This window comes from Tenrec ecaudatus, chromosome 14 (genome assembly GCF_050624435.1).
Source record: "Tenrec ecaudatus isolate mTenEca1 chromosome 14, mTenEca1.hap1, whole genome shotgun sequence".
Taxonomy (NCBI): domain Eukaryota; kingdom Metazoa; phylum Chordata; class Mammalia; order Afrosoricida; family Tenrecidae; genus Tenrec; species Tenrec ecaudatus.
In genome coordinates this window covers 15,051,394-15,069,800 of record NC_134543.1, presented here as the reverse complement: position 1 = coordinate 15,069,800, position 18,407 = coordinate 15,051,394, and the positions used below count along the sequence as shown (strand labels likewise).

General features: G+C 55.0%; 1 protein-coding gene across 3 annotated transcripts in view; it reads right to left on the bottom strand.

Annotated features, from left to right (window-relative positions):
• Positions 1-309: 309 nt before the first annotated feature.
• The window catches only part of PTPN21 (protein tyrosine phosphatase non-receptor type 21), an 83,561-nt gene continuing 65,463 nt past the window's right edge, over positions 310-18,407 (bottom strand). For all 3 annotated transcript variants that reach the window (XM_075531453.1, XM_075531454.1, XM_075531455.1), the window contains exons 12-19: positions 17,375-17,459; positions 11,938-13,385; positions 7,713-7,853; positions 6,631-6,852; positions 4,444-4,572; positions 4,088-4,322; positions 3,338-3,498; positions 310-2,815 (exon numbers count right to left, since the gene is read on the bottom strand). In XM_075531453.1, the coding sequence (XP_075387568.1) occupies positions 2,687-2,815; positions 3,338-3,498; positions 4,088-4,322; positions 4,444-4,572; positions 6,631-6,852; positions 7,713-7,853; positions 11,938-13,385; positions 17,375-17,459 (2,550 nt within the window). In that variant the 3' untranslated portion in view covers positions 310-2,686. The remainder of the gene's footprint in view (positions 2,816-3,337; positions 3,499-4,087; positions 4,323-4,443; positions 4,573-6,630; positions 6,853-7,712; positions 7,854-11,937; positions 13,386-17,374; positions 17,460-18,407) is intronic.

Genomic DNA, 18,407 nt, shown 5'->3' with positions numbered 1-18,407 from the left:
GGGCATTTTCAGGTAATTTAGTAACAGAGGAGTTAACAGGCACTGGTCAATGAACTCTGTGCACGCTGAGACCTCACTTCAGACAGGGGAGCCCCTGCACACACACCCAAAGCACCGTCTGTCACTTTCTTCTACTCAGGAAGGCTTTGCATACTAGTTGGAATTAGAAGTTGTAAAATCCAACAGGAAAAATATAGATAGGTGGCTCTCAAGAGCTGTCTCACGCCACACTTCAAGAGTAACAAATTCCACTGTCATTTTGCCCTCTTAATTCTGTCAGAATCAAATGACTACAACAGAACACAAATATACCATATATTACTCTTTAATTAGACTTCCATTTTACAGTATGCTCTTGTCAATGGGGCACTTCAAAATGTTTCACCTGACAGTAACACAATTCTGGAAAAAAACGTACCACTGGAAAGAAACACCACTGAGACTCATTCTTGCCCTTTGTGACGATCCGGAGGCGGGCGACGTCACTGTACAACCCGTGCTCCACTCTTCTCAGGAGCTCTTTCGGAATACTGCCAATCCCTAATTCCCCTCTCCCCCCTTTAAATGGGACTTTTAAAAAAGGCCAAAACACTTGGGATCTTAAATCAGTGGCTCTCAACCTTCCCAATGCCGGGACTCTAACATAGTTGCTCATGTGGGGTGACGCCGCATGTGGTCCTATCTGCATGTGGGTGGACCGCATGGAGATGGACAGAGGAGTGAAGCGGTGGCTCAGTTAGTTCCCAGACCATCGGAAATATGGTCTTAGGTGACCCCTGTGAAAGTACTGTTCTACCCCCAAAGGGGTCGCAGCCCCCAGGTTGAGAATCGCTGTCTGAAATGGAGGTTTTACTCTTAAGTGGAACATGTGGCCACGTTTCGTCTTCACTTCTGCTCTCTGTAGTGGCTGGTTTCAGAGTAATGGGTCATGGGGGTATGAGGGCAGGGGGCGCTGGCTCTCACCCTTACACGCACGGTCACACGCGCACGCACACGCACACACACACAGCAGAAAGGGCTGTCTCAGGACTAACACCACACACTCCGTGGTCACAAGAGAGAAGGAGCCTATTTTAGGAGTTAGCCCGGCATCAAAAACATCCCCAGGATGTGAGCTTGGAGGGGCTGTCCTGGCCTCTACATTTTGGGAGCTTTCCATTGTGGGCAAGCAGCCTGGGAGGAGCAAAAATAGAAATGGCGCTCAGCCAAGTGTACCAGTGTGTCCTTACCGCCTCCTGGCCACCTGTGACCCAGAGCATCTGTCTGGGCCTAGGTGACACCACCCCTTGCGTCTGGCTCTGTCCGTTGGGCCGTGTCCCAGGGGGAAGGCTGAGACAGCTGTCCGGCTAAAGACAATTCAAGACCTCTGGGTGACGTTCAGGGAGTAAGGTGTGCAAGTTCAAGTACCTCTTGAATAAACCCCAGCCATCTCTGGGGCCCCGATCAGCTCAGGCTGTGGCTTGGACACCAGAAGTCAGAGCGGTTACTACTGATTCCCTTCTTTCAACCAAAAAAAAAAAAAAGTAAAACCTCTTCAAGGTTTCCCTGAATGGTAACGTAAGCCTGGCCTTGTTGGGGGGAAAAGAACAAAGGTTTGGATCCCAAGGAAACAAGGAAAGTCCCAAGAGCGACAGGCCCTGGGGTCCATCCCTGGGGAGGCTGTGGGTCCATGCCCCTGAGCAGCCCCATCCTCACGCCCAGCAGGTGAGTGCAGATAACACTGTGGGTCTGCAGCGACAAAGGTGGCAGTGTGCATGTGCACTCAGGCCCTCCTGCTGCACTCCCCTGGGAACCCTGCTCTCCCCAGCACCTCGAACAACATCCGCTGTCATTACTGATGTTGCTCGGCTATGAGACACATGTATAAAAGCGCAAATGTATTGCTCTGAACAACAAAAGTGCTTAAAACCATCTGATGCAATTGTTTCTCCACTCCATTGCCAACGAATAAAGTCAAACTCATTCAGGTGTGCAGATAATACTGGGGGGGGGGGGGTGGCGACAAAACCACTGATTATTCTCCGGCATTTCAAACAGTGTGCCTTCGCTCCCCGACTTTCCCGTACAATTAACTGACTCGCTTCGGCATCTTCATGAGTTGAGCTCTTGAGTGGAAAATATAGAAGGTACAAATATAGAGGAATCTTTAGGATAAAAACACTTTCTGAATATAAAAATCCTATGTTTCAAAATAATACCTTTAGATTCTCTTTATAGTGTGGGGTCTGAGAACGTTTTTAAAATGGACAAAAGGTAACAGTGTGATTTCAAAGACAAAGCCTGACAGGGAGGACAGAGCTAATCCTCCTGGAACATTCCACTCCTCCCTAAACAAGCCCCTTGGTATTTCAGTCGGAAAATCCCATGATCAAAGACTAGTTTTAAAAAACAACTCCTCGATGGTTGCCAGGATCGCCCAGCATCTTCTCAGTCAGAGAAAAAGCATCAGCTAGAAAAGACGGCCTCCGTCCAACATGTGTGCTCAGAGTGCAGGCAGAATGTGGCCACCCCTCCTTCCTCAGCCGGGTTCCCTGCCCTCACACTGGACCGCCCGCGTCCCCAGGAATCGCTCGGTGCATGCAGGGACGTCTGAGTCAGAAGAGTCCTTTGTTTTCCTTTCCCTCCCAGCTGTAGGCCTCCACGCGCTCGCTCGCTCGCTCAGGTCCCCAGAAGCAGCACTGGGAGCTTAGATGAGCCTGGAGCTCTTCAGAAACTGAATGAGGACTCGATACACGAACGTGTACTGGCAGAGGGTCTGCACCATCATCATCCGCTGCTGCCGCAACATGTCCAGCACCCGTGGGATATCCAGCACCTGGAGCAAGAGACAGGCAATGAGGGCCACTCGGTCCCCTGAGAAGGGGGATGGGGGCATGGGTGTCCTAGCACCTGGACCCCCGACACTAGCAGGATTTGCAGGCCCGCAGCAGCAGCTTCTCAGAACCTCTGGCGTGCTCATAAAAAGACCCCAAAACTCACTGCCCTCGAGTGGACGCTGCCTCACAGTGACCCTGCGGGACGGGAGAACTGGCCCATGAGTTTCCGAGACTGTAACTCTTCACAGGAGGAGAAAGCCCCATCCTCCTCCCCAGGAGCGGTTGGTGCTTTCAAACTGCTGGCCTTGCCATTTGCAGACCACTAATTACCCACAGGCCACCAGCTACGTCCCTGGGGCCTGGGAATCTCTCCGAAGATGTCGCCTTTGGGAGCAAGGGATAGCGCTCGAGGCCTCCAAGGAGTTGTTCACGAAGGACTCTGAGGCCCCTATGTCCCCCTTCCTGCCTGCACTCTGCTGCCGCCTGCAAAGGGCACAGCAGGACGTGGAGGGCAGCGTCACCTCATTGTGCTCCAGGCAGGCAATCATCGTCTCGGACAAAATCACCACGCCGGTCCTCCCGACGCCAGCGCTGCAGTGCACCAGCAACGGCGGGTTGGGGCTCTTAGGTTCACTGGTGCTGTTGGTATGGCGTCGAACCGACTGGATCTCTTCAAGGTAGGCTGTGGAAATCAGTACATTGTGGAAAGCATGGGTTGGGGGGTGTTAAGGCATAGCCTATAGGAAGGAAAACTGGGGTCTGAAAGGATCGCCAGTGACGAGAAGACCCCAAGAGCCAGCTCAGCAGACCCCTCGGTCAAGCCCAGCCACCAGTTGGTGTGCGACCCTGAGCGAGTCCCGGACAGACTCGGCTCCTCCGCCCATGGACAGCAGGAGATGGGTCGCAGACTGAGAGTCTGACAGAGTCTACCTACACAACACCCCAAAACCATAACTCACGGCCCTATGGCACAGGGCGGAACTGCCCCTGTGACGTTTCTGAGACTGTAACTCTTTAGGAGTAAAAAGCCCCCTCTTTCTTCCGAGGAGCAGCTGGTGGTTTTGAACTGCTGACCTTGCAGTTAGCAGCCCAACGAGTAACCACTGTGCCAGGGCTCCTCCCTCATACCCCCCGATGCACAGTTCAAAGTAAAGGCCAAAGCTTGGACCTGACAGCACAGAGGATCCTCTTAAAGCTTCCACCACCACCACCCCGGGGACCCCCCTCACCCCCCGCCCTCCCCCTCCTTCCCCGGTAGCTGCGACACTGACACAGAAAGCCCTTGACGTCCTCTGGGCAGCCATGCTCAGGCCAGTCTGTGTACTGGAGGTGCCACACTGTCCTCTCCTGGCCCGTAAGCAGGTGCTTCATCTTCAAGCCTGTGGTGGCATAGCAGCCCGAGTCGGTGCGGAAGCGCGTGGTGATCTTGAACCTGCCATAGGTGACGGTGTTGTGCCTGGAACCGAGTCTCGGCCAATACCTGAAGCTCTTCTCTCTTCCACCCTCCTTTAAAGCACAAAGACACACAGCACGTCTCAGGCCCAGAAATCCCACCCTCCCTGCCTTCCCTTCTCAGGGCAGGAGGCTCCGCGGTGAATAGGGGGCGCTCCCGAGGCAAAAAGCTCACCTCTTCCGCCGTCACCATCGCGATAATGGCAATTCCCTGTTCCCACACCATCTGCCAGAAGTCCTGACACGTGTTCTGTAAGGGTCCCTGAGTGGCAATGTAGTCCCACTCAATTCCACTGACAGCAACCTGCAATCAGAAGAGGCGACAGTCACCATCTACAGGGAGGTGGTGGTGCTGGTGAGCTGCCTGTGACCCCACTCTGGCTGATGGCTCCAGGGGGTGTTTGTCAGAAGCAGATCGGCCACTTGGGGGAGGGGGGGTTACTAGAAATAGGTAAACTGAATCATAGAAGTTAAGCAAATACGTAATACATCCCCCTGCCAGGAGCCCACGCCCACCACTTGGGGAGCACCCGCTGGGGCAGGTATCAGAGTCCCAACACCGACCTAGGACCGGGAGGAGCGCCTCATGAAGGGGGTGGCCCGGAGGAGTGGTGGCGTTGGGTAATCAAGGGCAATGCAATCAGATGGCTTCGTGGGTGTGGGGGAGCCAGGAGACGGGCCACATCGTCCATCCTGAAGCCCCGCCCCTGCCACCATTCGTCTGGCTGCCCCAGAGGATTCTGACTGATCATTGTAGAACCAGCCCCCATCATTAGAGACAGGGAATACTTAGCAAAAAAAAAAAAGCTGTTTTGGAAGAAATCATTTCTAAATTAAAACAAAGTCGTGTGAGTCTAGATCCCCAGAGAGCAGCGGGGAGAACCAACATGCGCCGACAGCCAACACGGCTTTGCCCAGTGCCAGGCCAAACTGCCCCTTGGCCACAGCACTGGTTGCCTCTGCAGGAGAAAAGGGAGGGAAAAGCAACACCTGATCCTAGAGACTCTCGCCACGAGCAAGGAGCAGGCCCTGGCTTTCCGCAACCACCTGCCGGGAATATCACCTTTTCCCACCTGCACGGCTTCACCCTAACGAAAGGCATTTCACTGCTTGTGGAAAAGATCTCTTCTAAACACCACATATTTTCAGATGACGGCGGGGAGCATGCACAAAGAGCAGGGGGCACCATTGGAAGAAACGGCTTCGGGTGGGCACCTCCCAACAGTGGGCACTTTGGGTCTGGGCAGATGCACCCAAGTAGATGGGGAGGGAACCCTAGCAATGCCCTGCTTCCGAGAGAACCATGAGCCAGAGCAGAGCTCTCCAGACGGGGAAAGGAGCGGTCCCTGGGTCCAGGACTGGCGCGGGGCACAGGGATCCCCACATGGAAGGCGGACCTGCTGGCTCCAGCCTGGCCTGATAAGCACTCTTGGTCAGCTCTGGTGCAAGGATTCCCGGCTGAAAGCAGAGTTGGTGTGGGGATGGGGAATTGCTGGGCATGGCTCTTCTAGCCATGTTACTTTTGTGACTCCCAACAAGCCACTGGTGGGAACAAGTGAATCCGGTGTGCGGGACTCTGTAACTCAGGGATTGGCCAATTTTGTCAGTCCGCTGGGCATGAGAGTGAGCCATCTCAGCTGTAGGAAGAGGAAGCCCACGTGAGATTCCTGTCTGAAGTGGCAGGGGCAGCAGAAGCCACAAGACCGGCACCATGCATCAGAGCTGTGCTGAGACCATGAGATGGAAGGCTGGCTTCCCTGCCCACAGAGCAAGTAAAGATGTGTACCTCTGGATAGGAGGCTGGTGTGCAGAGTGGGGTGCTCTCTGGGCAGTGCTCGGTGCTACAGGCGCTTTGTAGCACGTGCCTGAGCAGAACAGAGGGCAAGGGCCCATTTGGCTGAAGGCAAGGGCTAGAGAGAGACGTGCCTGCCAACGTGGTTGAGAGGAGATGTAGCTGATGAAAGACCTGCATCCTTGGCAGCTTGTAACCTGGCACATTCCCTAGTAAGTCCCCACACTCATGAGTGCTGTATGAGACTTCCGAGTGGCCAGTGCAAGGGATTCTGGAACCCAACAGAGCAGCGGAGTGCCATAGGGGATTGGCTGGTGTCCTCATAGCAGAAAGAAGGCTGGAGGGAGGTCTGACCTCAGCCCCATGGGAATCATCCAGGGACAGTGAGGGAGTCCCGTTCTCCTTCCCTGCTGAGGTCAGATGTGGCCACCATGCCATTTCCGCGGCTGGCCGCACCAAGCTGGTTCAAAACTGGAGTCTATTAAGACCAGACATGAACCCAACTGTTACAACCTGGTAACTTAGCTCAACCCTGCTCGCGGTGCTTACGACCCTGAACGTTACTCTCACCTTAATATGTGACGCATTGATGTATCCAGTGTTGTTTTCTTTAGTTGGGACCAGCTCCACTCTGGCACTGTCGTAAGGAAGGACATCTTGGAACCGGTTTCTTTCCGCGTTCTCAGGGAGGCTTGCTGTCAAACACTCCCCGTCGACGAGCCGCCTCTTAAGAGTCCTTTCATACTCTGTGAACACCATTCCCTGTTCTAACCGCTGCTCCAGGATTTTACACTGAAAGACACAAGTGGGACCCTGTGAGGTGGGTTCCCGCACGCTGGGCTGAAACCTCGCTTCTGGTGTCAGGTCTAGCACCCGGCTGATGCCGAACTTTCAGGGCGAAACCAAAAGCCGATGTTGAAGCGTCCAGCAGCCATGAAGGAGCAGAGGGACGAGGGCGAGGGCAGCATCTTCAGGGTGAGACCCATGCAGGGAACTTCTGCTTACAGCCGACAGCTGGCCGCGAGCCACTGCTGGACCCCTCACATCTCGGGACCCCTGAGAAGCAGAACAGCCGGGGCACAGCAGTCCTCGGAGGGGACAATCACTTCCAAGCTCTAGGAATACGTGCTTTGACGTTGAGATACGCAGGCTGCATAAAAAACACGCAAACACGGAGCCCGGGGACCAAGCTCCGAGAGCATCTCTGGGCTGCAGCCGTAAACATGCTCGTTTTCGCTCCTCGCAGCATAATCGAAGCGCACAGCACACCCATCCCAGTCGGGGAGGAAGTGTTGGAAATGTTAGGCACTGCTTACTCTTGGGATCACATGAACGAGAAGAGCCCATTCCCACTGCCTTCCCTAGCTCCGTTTTGTGCCCTTGTAGACAACGTCAAACATGAAAACCAGCAAAAAGCAAGAGAGCCAACCCCACGTGACTGGGGGTGGGGGGACACAGGGCAGCGTTCCCAGGCGAGCCAGTGAGCCACCATTCTCAGCCTCGAGTGTCCCAGGAAGGCCTTCGCTGTAAAGGCCCGGGCATGACAAAGTCCTCCGTCAGACGGCCAAGTGAGGAAAGCGAGCGACAGCCCACGAGAGCACTCGGCTGCCGTCCACAGCAGACAAGACGCCCCAAGGGGCGTGCGTACGTACCCTTTCATCATTGGTGGCTCGGGAAGGCACTTCCTTCCCTTCGTCAGGTAAAGGCAGACGAGACAGAGAGAGTCCATTCAGGGCAGCCAGCTTCAGAGGGCCAAGTTTTTTCCCATCGACTCCTCGACTCTTTTTCATCCCCTGGAAGAATAGGTATGCGTCTACGTGAAATGAGCACCCAGCACAACGCCTAGGCAAAGCCGGGCTGAAGACTGGGGACAAGCCGAGGGCGTGCTCGGGCCAGCTGGCACAGCACAGAGGAGCCGCCTTCACACACGTGTTCCCCAACATAAAGACCAGGCAGCATTCCTTTCAAGGCCAAAGCCCTGATAAGTCTCCCAGATAGCAGGGCTTCAAAGGCAATTGGTTGCAGGGCTCTGCTGTAAGGAGAGGTGAGGCTGCTGGGAGCGGGCTGGCAGGAAGGACAGCATTCCTTCCCCCCAAACTCCCCAATTGCAACAGGACCGGACAATCTGCTGTGGTCCCAGGAGAGTACTGAAAGTCAGTTCACTGCCACTGAGTCAGTACCAACTCATAGCAACCTTATAGGACAGGGTATGACTGCCCCCGTGGGTTACCGAGACGGTAACGCATTATGGGAGTCGAAAGCCTCGTCTGTCTCCAGCGGAGCCGCTGGTGGGTTCGAACAGCTGACCTTGCAGTTAGCAGCCCAACTCGTAACCATTATGCCACCGGGGCTCCCTGATGCTTTTATAATTCTGAAATACACAGATGCTCTCCGTCCTCGTGAACAAATTCGATGCAGCGGGTGGTGGCTCTGCTCGGCGCCTCCCCAGGCTCTGTTCCGTAGTCGGCTGCAGACTAGTGACCTGGAGTGGGTCACTACTAGTCAGAGCTGTCCCAACTTTAAACCGGGAAAAGGCGACAGGGCTGGATCACCACCATGACCACAGGAGGACAGTTTAAAAGAAAGGCCCATGGGTGACTGTCCCCTGCAGACAAGGGTTTCCTAAACTTATTGCCACAGTCAATGATCTTCCTCCTTACGGCCAAGTAAGCCATAGAAACCTAACTCTCCTTAGGTAGTCAAACCTCCTTGGAAGCCCTAAGAATTCTGCTGAGAGCAACCCCAATTTCAAAGAAAGGCCTTTCTTCTCAGCTCTGTCTCCAAACTATATGAAACCAGCCTCACTCCAGCTCGACTGCAACAACAACAACAACAACAACAAAATCCCCGGATGAGGAGAACGGGGCAAGCCCAAAGGACCAGCCACGTGGGTGGGGAGAGTTGAATAAAATTGCTGCCATCAGCCGCAACGTGATCGGCACTAACTCCAAGGAGTCACTGAAATGGGTGATTCGGTCGTATTCTGAGCCTTCGCTGCAAGTTCCAGAGTGGGTCAGGTTCCCACTAGACAATTTTTACAACTGTTCCATGACATTAGTTACAACATGCCCGCATTCTCATTTACTGCACGCTCCTCGTTCTGAATGCCTTGATGACCCACATTTGAAATAAGAGCCTGCGAGGGAGCTGGAGCACATTCCGGCATGAGGCCCCTCTCTCATCACTGTCATGCCTGCCCTCCATCCCGGGAGGTGCTGCAGAGCCCAGGCTCCATGCTGGTGCTCACGCTCCGGTGCTGGAGGGATATCTGTTGGCGTGGGATGCAGGGTTAGGCCCTTCCCAGTTTGGAGGGCCATCCTGTCGCAGGACTAGGGTGGGATGTACATTTAGACCCTCCTTTCCTGGGGGGGGTGGGGTGTGACTTCAGTCACCATCCTGTGTGGTCCACGGGGAGGTGGTCGGCTGAAAGATAAAGCCACTCTTTCACCAAGGCCTGCCCTTTTTGGGAGCCCCATTTACTGTCTGAGCATTGGCAGAAACAAAACACTGGCTTTGACATGGGATGCTTTGGACTTCTGGCTCTGGACCCTGCATTTGGCTCGATTCGGCAAGACCTTCGGATTGGGGACCAAACGGCACCCACAACCACTTGGTCTGTGCCAGGAAATTTGGAAGAAAGCTACGTGGACAACTGACTGGAAGAGGTCTTTTTTTTTTTCTTTTTCAGAGATCCATTATTTGTGCCCATTCCAAAGATAGGTGACCCGGCACAATGCTCAAACTATAGAACAATACCACTGATATGGAACGCAAGTCTTATCTTGCTGAAGATCATCCAACAACAGTTGCAGGAGTACCTTGACAGGGAGCTGCCACAAGTTCAGGGCACTTTCAGAAGAGGACCTGGAACAAGGTCCCCTGGGCCCACTGCTGATGTCCGAGGGATCTTGGCTCAAAGCGGAGAATACCAGAAAGATGTTGGCGTGTGCTTTATAGACTATGCCAAGGCCTTTGATTCTCTTTATCAAAACAAACTACGGATATCTGTGAGAAGAATGGGAATTCCAGAGCACTTTGTGGTGCAAGTGAGGAATTGTCCATGGTTCCAAAGGCAGTTGTGCAAACAGAACAAGGGAATACTGCATGGTTTAAAATCAGGAAAGGTGTGTCAGGGTTTAATCCTCTCACCAGACTTGTTCCATCTGTATGTTGAGCAAATCATCGGCGAAGCTGGCTTATATGAAGAAGAATGTGGCATCGGGATCAGAAGGAGGCTTATTAATAAGCTGCTATCTGCAGATGACACAACCTTGTTTGTGAAAGTGAGGAGGACTTGAACCACTCGCTGATGAAGATCAAGCATTGCAGCCTTCAGTGTGGATCTCAACTTAATGTAAAGAAGACCTAAATCCTCACAAATAGACCGATAGGTAACTTCGTGATAAATGGAGAAAAGGTTAAAATTGTCCAAGATTTCGTCTTGCTCGGACCCACAATCGATGCTCGTGGAAGCAGCAGTCAGATCAAAAGATGAGTTGCATTGGGTAAGTCTACTGCACAGACCTCTTTAGAGTACTGAAAAGCAAGGGTGCTACTGTGAGGCCTAAGGTGCGCCTGATGCAAGCCTCGTATGCATGTGAAAGTTAGACAATGATAAGGAAGGCCAAAGAAATGCCCGTTCATTTGAATTGTGGAGCTGGAGAAGAACAGTGAAGTACCATGGAGTGCTGACCGGACAACTCAGTCCGTCATGGCAAAATACAGCCCGAGTGCTCCCTGGAAAAAAGGATGGCAAGACCTCACTTCACATCCTCCGGACACGTTGTCAGGAGAGACCAGTCCCCGGAGAAGGCCATCCTGCTTGGTCACGTGGAGGGGCAGCAAAGGAGAGGAAGGACCTCAACACGATGGACTGACACCATGGCTGCATCGATGGGCTCAGGCACACGGCCAACTGTAAGGCACAGGGTGGGGCTGTCGTGCACAGGGTGGCTGTGGACCGGAGCCAACTCCGTGGTACCTAACTACAACCACCCAACCACGGGAGACAGTTCCTTCAAGTTGCATGAGTGTCTGGGAGGCGCTGCAGCAATCGTAGGGACACGAACCCAGAGACAGGAGAGAATTTACCTACTCCAGGGAGGAGTGGGGGCTGGGGACGGGGGAACAGAGAACACTAACACCTTTGATCTCCAACTCCTTGGAATTAGCCTGGTATCAGTTCTTCTAAAAGAAATTACTGCCACAGTGAGTTCTATCATGGCCGGGCTTGCTGCAAGGCCCCGACACACTGGAAAATGGGGTCTGGGGAACAGGAATAAAGGGAAACTGGGGAAACCCTTGGATTTTGGATGGGTAAGTAACACTCCCAGGGATCAAGGCAGCTGCCAGCTCAACCTCTTACCCGCGGTTGAAAGGATGCAGGAGGATTGGACCCCTGCGGAAGGGGCGGGAAGCCTGTACAAGGCCACAGGACAACAGAGAAGCCGAGGATCCAACAGAGCCCAGCAAGCCTGGGGACCCAGTTTAAAATTCTCCGAGGAAAGAGCAAGGCTGAGTCTAACAATCATTGTCCAGCACACCTAACAGACGCGTGTCCACACTCTGCTGCCATGTGGAGAAGAGAACTGCGTGGTAGAGGCTGGCTGGAGGCTGCTGGCCCTGCGGCGCGCCATGGGCTGTGGATGGCAAGGCTGCGCGTCTGTGAGGTTCACAGCTTGGCAAGGGCCGGGGGGCAGGGCTGCCCTGCTTTGTGAGGCTGGCCCCATGGTCTACAGAGAGGTCCCGGACACCCTTGAAAACCCCAAGGGGCATGCTGACCCTGCACGCCTGGGGGCACCACGAGTGGGACCCAACTCCCTAGCACCTCGCCACACCCCACACCCCCAGTCACTTAGGGGGGCCCACCACGCTTACCCCCAGTGGCGGCAGCCCCTCCACAACGTTCTTCTTTCCGGAGAGGAGGTCGGACACGGGCCTCTTCTTCAGAGAGTCCCGCCTGGCCCGGCAGCGGCCCGACATGGTGAGGTCCGACTCGGACACGGAGGGCATCAGCGGCCCGTCTCTTCGGCTCCGCTGGGCCTCGATCATCACGTGCACGGGGCTGACGTCCCGGGCCCTCCGCTCGGCCTCCGCGCCCTGGGGCCTGGGCTCCACAATGTGCAGCGGGCCGCCCAGTGGCGGGGCCGAGGCCGGGGAGTAGCCGGGCTGGGCCTCACCCGGGCGCTGCGAGGGCTCGGGCGCGCACGCCGACAGGGCGGCCCGCGCTTTGCTTTCCTCTTCGAAGTCCTCCTCGTCGTCCTCGCTGCTGTGGATCAGCATGGTGGCGTCCGAGAGGGACTTCTTGTGGCCGAACCTGCGGCTCTCCGGCTCCTCCGGCTCGTCGGGGGCTGTTCTCTCCGGGAAGACGCAGGGCTGGGAGCCGGCGGCCACGGCCCGCGGGGCCACCTCGGCGGCGGAGGCGGACAGGGTCCTCTCCTTCAGGCGCAGGCCCTCGAAGCTGTGCGGCAGCCCCGCGATCTCGAGGCTGTTCCTCTTGTGCAGGTGCGCGCGGCGGGCCAGGGTGAGGGGCTCGCTCACCTCCTGCAGGGAGTGGGCCACGGGCAGGCTGTCCTCCTGGAAGGTCTGCACCGAGTGGTGGACGCGCCGGGTGATGAGGTCCGGGTTGCTGCTGCTGCAGTAGAGGTGGTGGGACAGGTCCGGGGTGCTGTTGGCCGGCCGCGGGGCCTGGTAGGGGGGCGGCGGGCGGTAGACCTGGGTCCGCATGATGTTTGGGGCCCGGTAGTCCTGGGCCTGGAGCTGCACGTTGGTGAGCTCGGGCACGCTGACGGCCCCCACCACGGGCCGCCGCTCGGCCGGGTACGGGTAGGGCGCCTGGCGGTGGAAGCTGTAGTTCAGGGTGAACGGGGAGGGCGCCGACTGGGCCGAGGGGTAGTGCGCGTGCTCGCGGATCTCGGGCTGGCTGTAGACGAGCGCGTCGGGCCGGCTGTACGCGTACGAGTTGCCCAGGCTGAGGTTGCGCAGCGAGTGGCTGTGCCGCTGGGCGGCGTGGAGCGCCCCGCGGTTGAGCTGCTTCATCACCGTCTCGTAGTCCGGGGTGGGGCGGTAGGAGGGTGGGATCAGGGCACTGTGCCGGTGCGAGGGGACGTAGTCGGGTCTCATGACGTCGCTGCCCGTGATGCTGGGGTTGGAGGACACGGGCGAGGGCTGCAGGCAGGGCGGCACAGCGTTGTTCAAGGAGCTGGCGCTGTGCGCGCTGTACACGCTGCCGTTGCGCAGGCGGCCGCCGAGCTCCAGCTGGGCGCGGTCCAGGCTCGTCTGCGAGTGGCAGTAGTACCCATTCTGGTTGGTCACGAAGAGGTTATCTGCCAAATGCAGAAACATTTATTTTTTTCTGCGTATTGGAGAATGGAATTTTAAAAACTGGATTCAATCAGACTTCATCTTCCTGGCAGACACAGAAGCCCCGTGGCACTCCACGGGGCTTAGAAACACCAAGTGCCCCTGGCCCTCCGTGCTCACCCTCCTAGCTTCCTCAGCTACAGGGCGGATCAGGCTCGGGCCGATATTAAAGATGAGCCAAATCCAAGTTCAGAAACCCGCACACACATTGCTAAGCAACTCTACTCATGATTGCCAGACGCAGAGACAACCCAAATGCCCTTGAGTACGGAGAAAGTAGTGATGCAGCCAGCCATCCGCGGGAATGTTACCCGGGCCAAGAAAGGAAACGGAGTGTGGGGGGGTGGGGGTGGGGGCGAGAAACACACAACAGACACCGCCAGTGAAATGAGCAATCTGAAAAGCCCCCCCACCCCTCACCCGAGTCCTACAACATGGCAGTGTGGAATGCAGGGCGACCTGCCGTCAAAGGACCCCTGGTTGCGGCTAGGGGCTCGAGGTGGTGGGGGTTGGAGGGATAAGAGCTAGAACCCTTTAGGGTAATGAAACTATTCTCTGTGCTACTGTAATGGTGACCGTAGGACATTACATACTTGTCAAACTCCTATGACTGTCCAACACAAAGCGTGACCCCGGTGTAAGCTAAGGAATTCAGTCAACAACAATGCACCACCTGTAATAAACGCACCACACTGAAGCGAGATGTTAAGAAGAGGGCAGTGGGGGTGTAGGGGTATAAATGATAGCCCTATTTCCTGCTCAGTTTTTCTATAAATTTGCTGTTTAAAATAAATTTTTTTAAATTGTATCACTAAACATTGTATTGTAGTGATAGTCGTAACCATGTTCTTCTACAAAGATAAAACCGGTCCCCTGGACTTCTTCCAGAAAGAGTAGGCTTTCTACTGCGGTAAGGCGTTCACACTCTGGGAAGCCGTGGGCAGCTTTACCCTGTCTTATAATGTAAGGTTGCTATGAGTCAGAATCCACTGGATGGCAGTACGTTTTTGTTTTTTTTTTCTTGTTTTCTAGACATCGGGCACTGCAGCCAAATACACAGCTTGGGGCACCAGGCCACTGCCTGTCATCTCTCCCTCCCTTGTTGATGTCTGTAAACACTTCTTTGAAGAACTCTCTAGGTTGTGTGCGTGGGCTCTTCTCCCATGAGGAGAGGTGCGGCAGCAGGGTCTGAGCGACTCCAGGCCCCCAGTATCCCCAGCAGCTGCACATGCTATGCCTTGTCCCTCGGCCAGGAGCTCAATCAAGCTAGTGGTACAGTGACTGCATGTGTGTGTGGTGTGTGTGTGTGTGTGTGCATGTATGAGCATGCATGGTCCTGCTAGGGGTTGGAAGGGGCAGGTGTGTTCCAGCTGACCTGCGGCTCACTGGAAACCCTGATGCCTTGAGCACCAGTTCTAAGCTCAAAGACAATGAACATCAAGTCCTCCAGAGCACAGGGCCTTTGAAGCACCAGCTTTTTGTGGTTCAAAAGCTCCACGATATTGTGAGTGACCAGTGACTATCAAAGAGAAAGAGCACGCTGGGTGAGGGACACACACAGCCACTCCATGAAATGTTTTGAGGGGCAGGTGGGTGGGGTCAGGTACCTACACCTACCCCCCTCCCATCATTCCTGGTGGAGAGCCATGTAACAGGAATGGTCACAGTGAATAGAGGGTTCAGGGCCAGTGTCATGTCTATGGTCTCCCCCAACCACCCAGCCATGCCCATTCCAGGGGGGAGGGCCCCCAGCCCAAGCCACTGAGGGTGGCCGACATGCAGCAGAGCCCAGCTGCCAGCATGCAATGGCCAGAAGCAAGGTGACCTGAGCCAGAAGCAAGCCTGGCTGCAGTGTGCTCTCAAAGCCTAAGGTCACCTACCCCTAACCAGTAGCAAGTGGACAGGAGGGTGCAGGGGACGAGGCATCCTAGGAGCAAGACCACTGTCAGAGCCCAGGCCCAGGCTGGCTCCAGCAGCGGGCAGCTACAGAGCAGCCGAAAGATACCAGGGAGGAGGTGGGAGAAGCAGGACGAGAGAAGAGGCCTGCTCCGAGCAGCGGGTCTACAAGCAGACTAAGGAATGGTGCTGAAGGCCCGGGCATGAGGGCAGGAGTTCGCCGGCAAGCATCTGCCTGCTAGAGGCCCGGGGGAGTGGAGATCAGAGTTTGGATCAAGAACGGAATGAGGGAGCAGATGGTCTGCAAGAAATGGTATGTGAAGGGAGGAAAGGGGCCGCAGGACTTGTAACCTGAGGGCAGAGACACACAGAAGCAAATTTAGACTCAGTTTTGAATCCGAGCAGGCAGGAGAGTGACTTCATGCTAAAATACAGGCACGCGGGAAGGGCAGGCAGACTTATGGGGCAGAGGGTTCAGATTCATTGTTTATTACACTTCCCAGTCTGAACTCTGGTACTAAACCCTGGGCACTTCCCAGACACCAGGGATTCATTCCCACCCTGGGCATGACATGAAGTGGCTCCCTCATGACGGCTGCTGGGACACGAGCCTGGAGCTCAGGACTTCCAGCAGGAGGCAGCAGTCAGCCCCTAGGGAAGCTGGGACTCAGGGATTCGGACCAAAGGGCCAAGGCAGCTTGCCAAGGGAAGGGACCCAGTGAAGGGAAAGATGCAGAGGCAGAAGGGAGGACTGACCCAGCGCACTGGGAGGAGCCTGGGCGCTGCAAGACCCTCTGAGGGGGCAGCTTCAGCGCGACAGCCCTGGCAGATGCTTAGCTCTTGGCAGTCAGCAAGCAGAAGCTCAAGGAGACATTATTCTAAGAAGGTGATACAGAAAAGGAGAAAATAATTCCGCCACAGTACAGAGAGAGACAAAGGACAATAGTGTGAGGGTGTGTGCAGACTCAGAGAAAAGAGTGAGCAGCCAGGCAGGATTAGGGGGGAGAGGAAGGGGCTGGGTCACAGGGACAAGACAAGGGCCACGGAGAAGGAGGTAAGGTGAAAGAAGAAACGGCAAATATCCCAAGGGGAAACCTCTTGGAAGCCACACCCCAACACACACTGCTCCCAGAGTGCCTACCTCCCTGCGTGGACATTCTCATGTTAAAAAAAAAGACACCTGGCACAAACGGTGTCCCCACAACCCACCTTCCAATCCCTCTGCTCCACGCTGCCCAGCAGGGTCCTACTGACAGTCCGTTGACTGGCTCTACTCTGCACACTCCCCGGCCATGGAGGGCTGGGCCACGGCATTCACCAACCCTCAACACAGGGGTACCTGCCAACCACCCTGTGTGCGGGCTCCACCATCTCTCAAAGGCCACTTCACCTTCTTCTGAGGCTCCGCTGCCTCCCCAGAATGACAGGAGCCTCTCTTCACAGACAGGCACAGCAAGCTCTTGCTCCCTCTCCAAACCAATCATGCCCTTTGTCTTCCAGTTATTTGTGGCCCTGTCTTATCCCCAGCTAAGACCCTAAGCTTCTTAGCATGCGGAATTCCCCACCTGCTACATCTACATCTCCCGGCCCTCCAGTAGAGCCTGGATGCAGAGGAGAGGGTAACGGTCCACTGGACAGAACCTCACAAGGAAGCATCAGAGGGCCTGCCCTACCAGCAGCTCCCCACACTTGTCCCCTGGAAATGGCAGCAATGAGCTGTTTAGTGCTCTATGGTCTCGGCCGAGGGAAAACGGATCAACCCTGGCCATCTTGGCCAGAAAGCAAGGTCACACACACTCTCCAAGTCTAAGGGGCCGTTGGAGAATGACAACTCCTGCTGATCAAGACTAGGATCGTCTGAATGTCAACATCGCTACTGCATGGTCCACACACCCAAGAGAGGGGAGGGGCTGGCTCTGGGCATCCAGGATGGCGGAAATCATGACAGTGGCTTGAGGTGTGACTGCTGCCAGGAACTCTCCTGGCTCCGTCTCCCCCAGTGGTCACAGACCATACAGTACAAATTTAATGAGGCATTTCAGAAAGTGTGCTTTACCTTGGGAAGAAGTATATGGCTCTGTATAGTGTCCATTATAATGCAGCTGGGCTGGGGGAGGCATCCCGTAAGGCTGGGGTTTAGGCTAGGAAATGGAAGAATTGGAAAGGGGGTGAGAACACATTGCCCCATAGGGGTGCATCACATAGTACACATAAAGAGATTCTCCGCTGGTTTCTCTCTCTTCACCTGAAAGCTCCGTAAGGGGTTCCGTTTATGTAGAAAGTAAATATTAAGATGCTATAGCCCTCCTTAAAGACTCGAAGAGCCCGGGACTATTGCCCTAAGTCAGCCATCGAATGCAGGGGGCCTCGAGCTTTTTAAAAGGGGGCCAGTTCACTCTCCCTCAGACCGTTGGAGGGCCGGAATAGTTTAGAAAAAAAACTATGAACAAATTCCTAAGGGCCCGGGATGAGTCGGCTGCTAAGCAGGACAGGCAGCTGAGGCAAAAACACCTGGCGGGCCGGATCAATGTCCTTGGCAAGCCACCTGTGGCCCGCGGGCCGTCGTTTGAGGACCCCTGATCTGATGTGACAGTGAGGTCACCCCCCAGGTCAGCCTCTCAACTAAATGACACGAGCACCCGTGAGGGATTTGCCCTCAACGCCGAGACCACAGAAGCCAGATCAGTGGAAGCATCGCTGAATGGAAATGGGCTTTCTCGTCCCGTTAAGGGGGACAGTCTCGGAAACTCACCGAGTATTCTACCCTGTCCTGTAGGGTCGCTGTGAGTCAGCATCGACTCCAGGGCAGGGAGTTTGGTTTTTTGTTTGTTTGTTTGTTTATGTGTCATTTTTTGTGACTCCCGCCAAAGTCCTAGGTGGGAGCAGGATTAGAAAAGCTTACGTGTGGTATATTTAATTTAATTAGACCATGTTATACAGTATGTTAAATGCTTGCTAACTTTTTATTACTCTTGCTATGTAGTCAAGAGTGAAATTTTTAATATTAGGTTGGACCTAATTTATAAGTGCATGCAATATACTGTAAACATTAGATTCGATCGATAGAAAACTCTCATTTCTTTGACTGA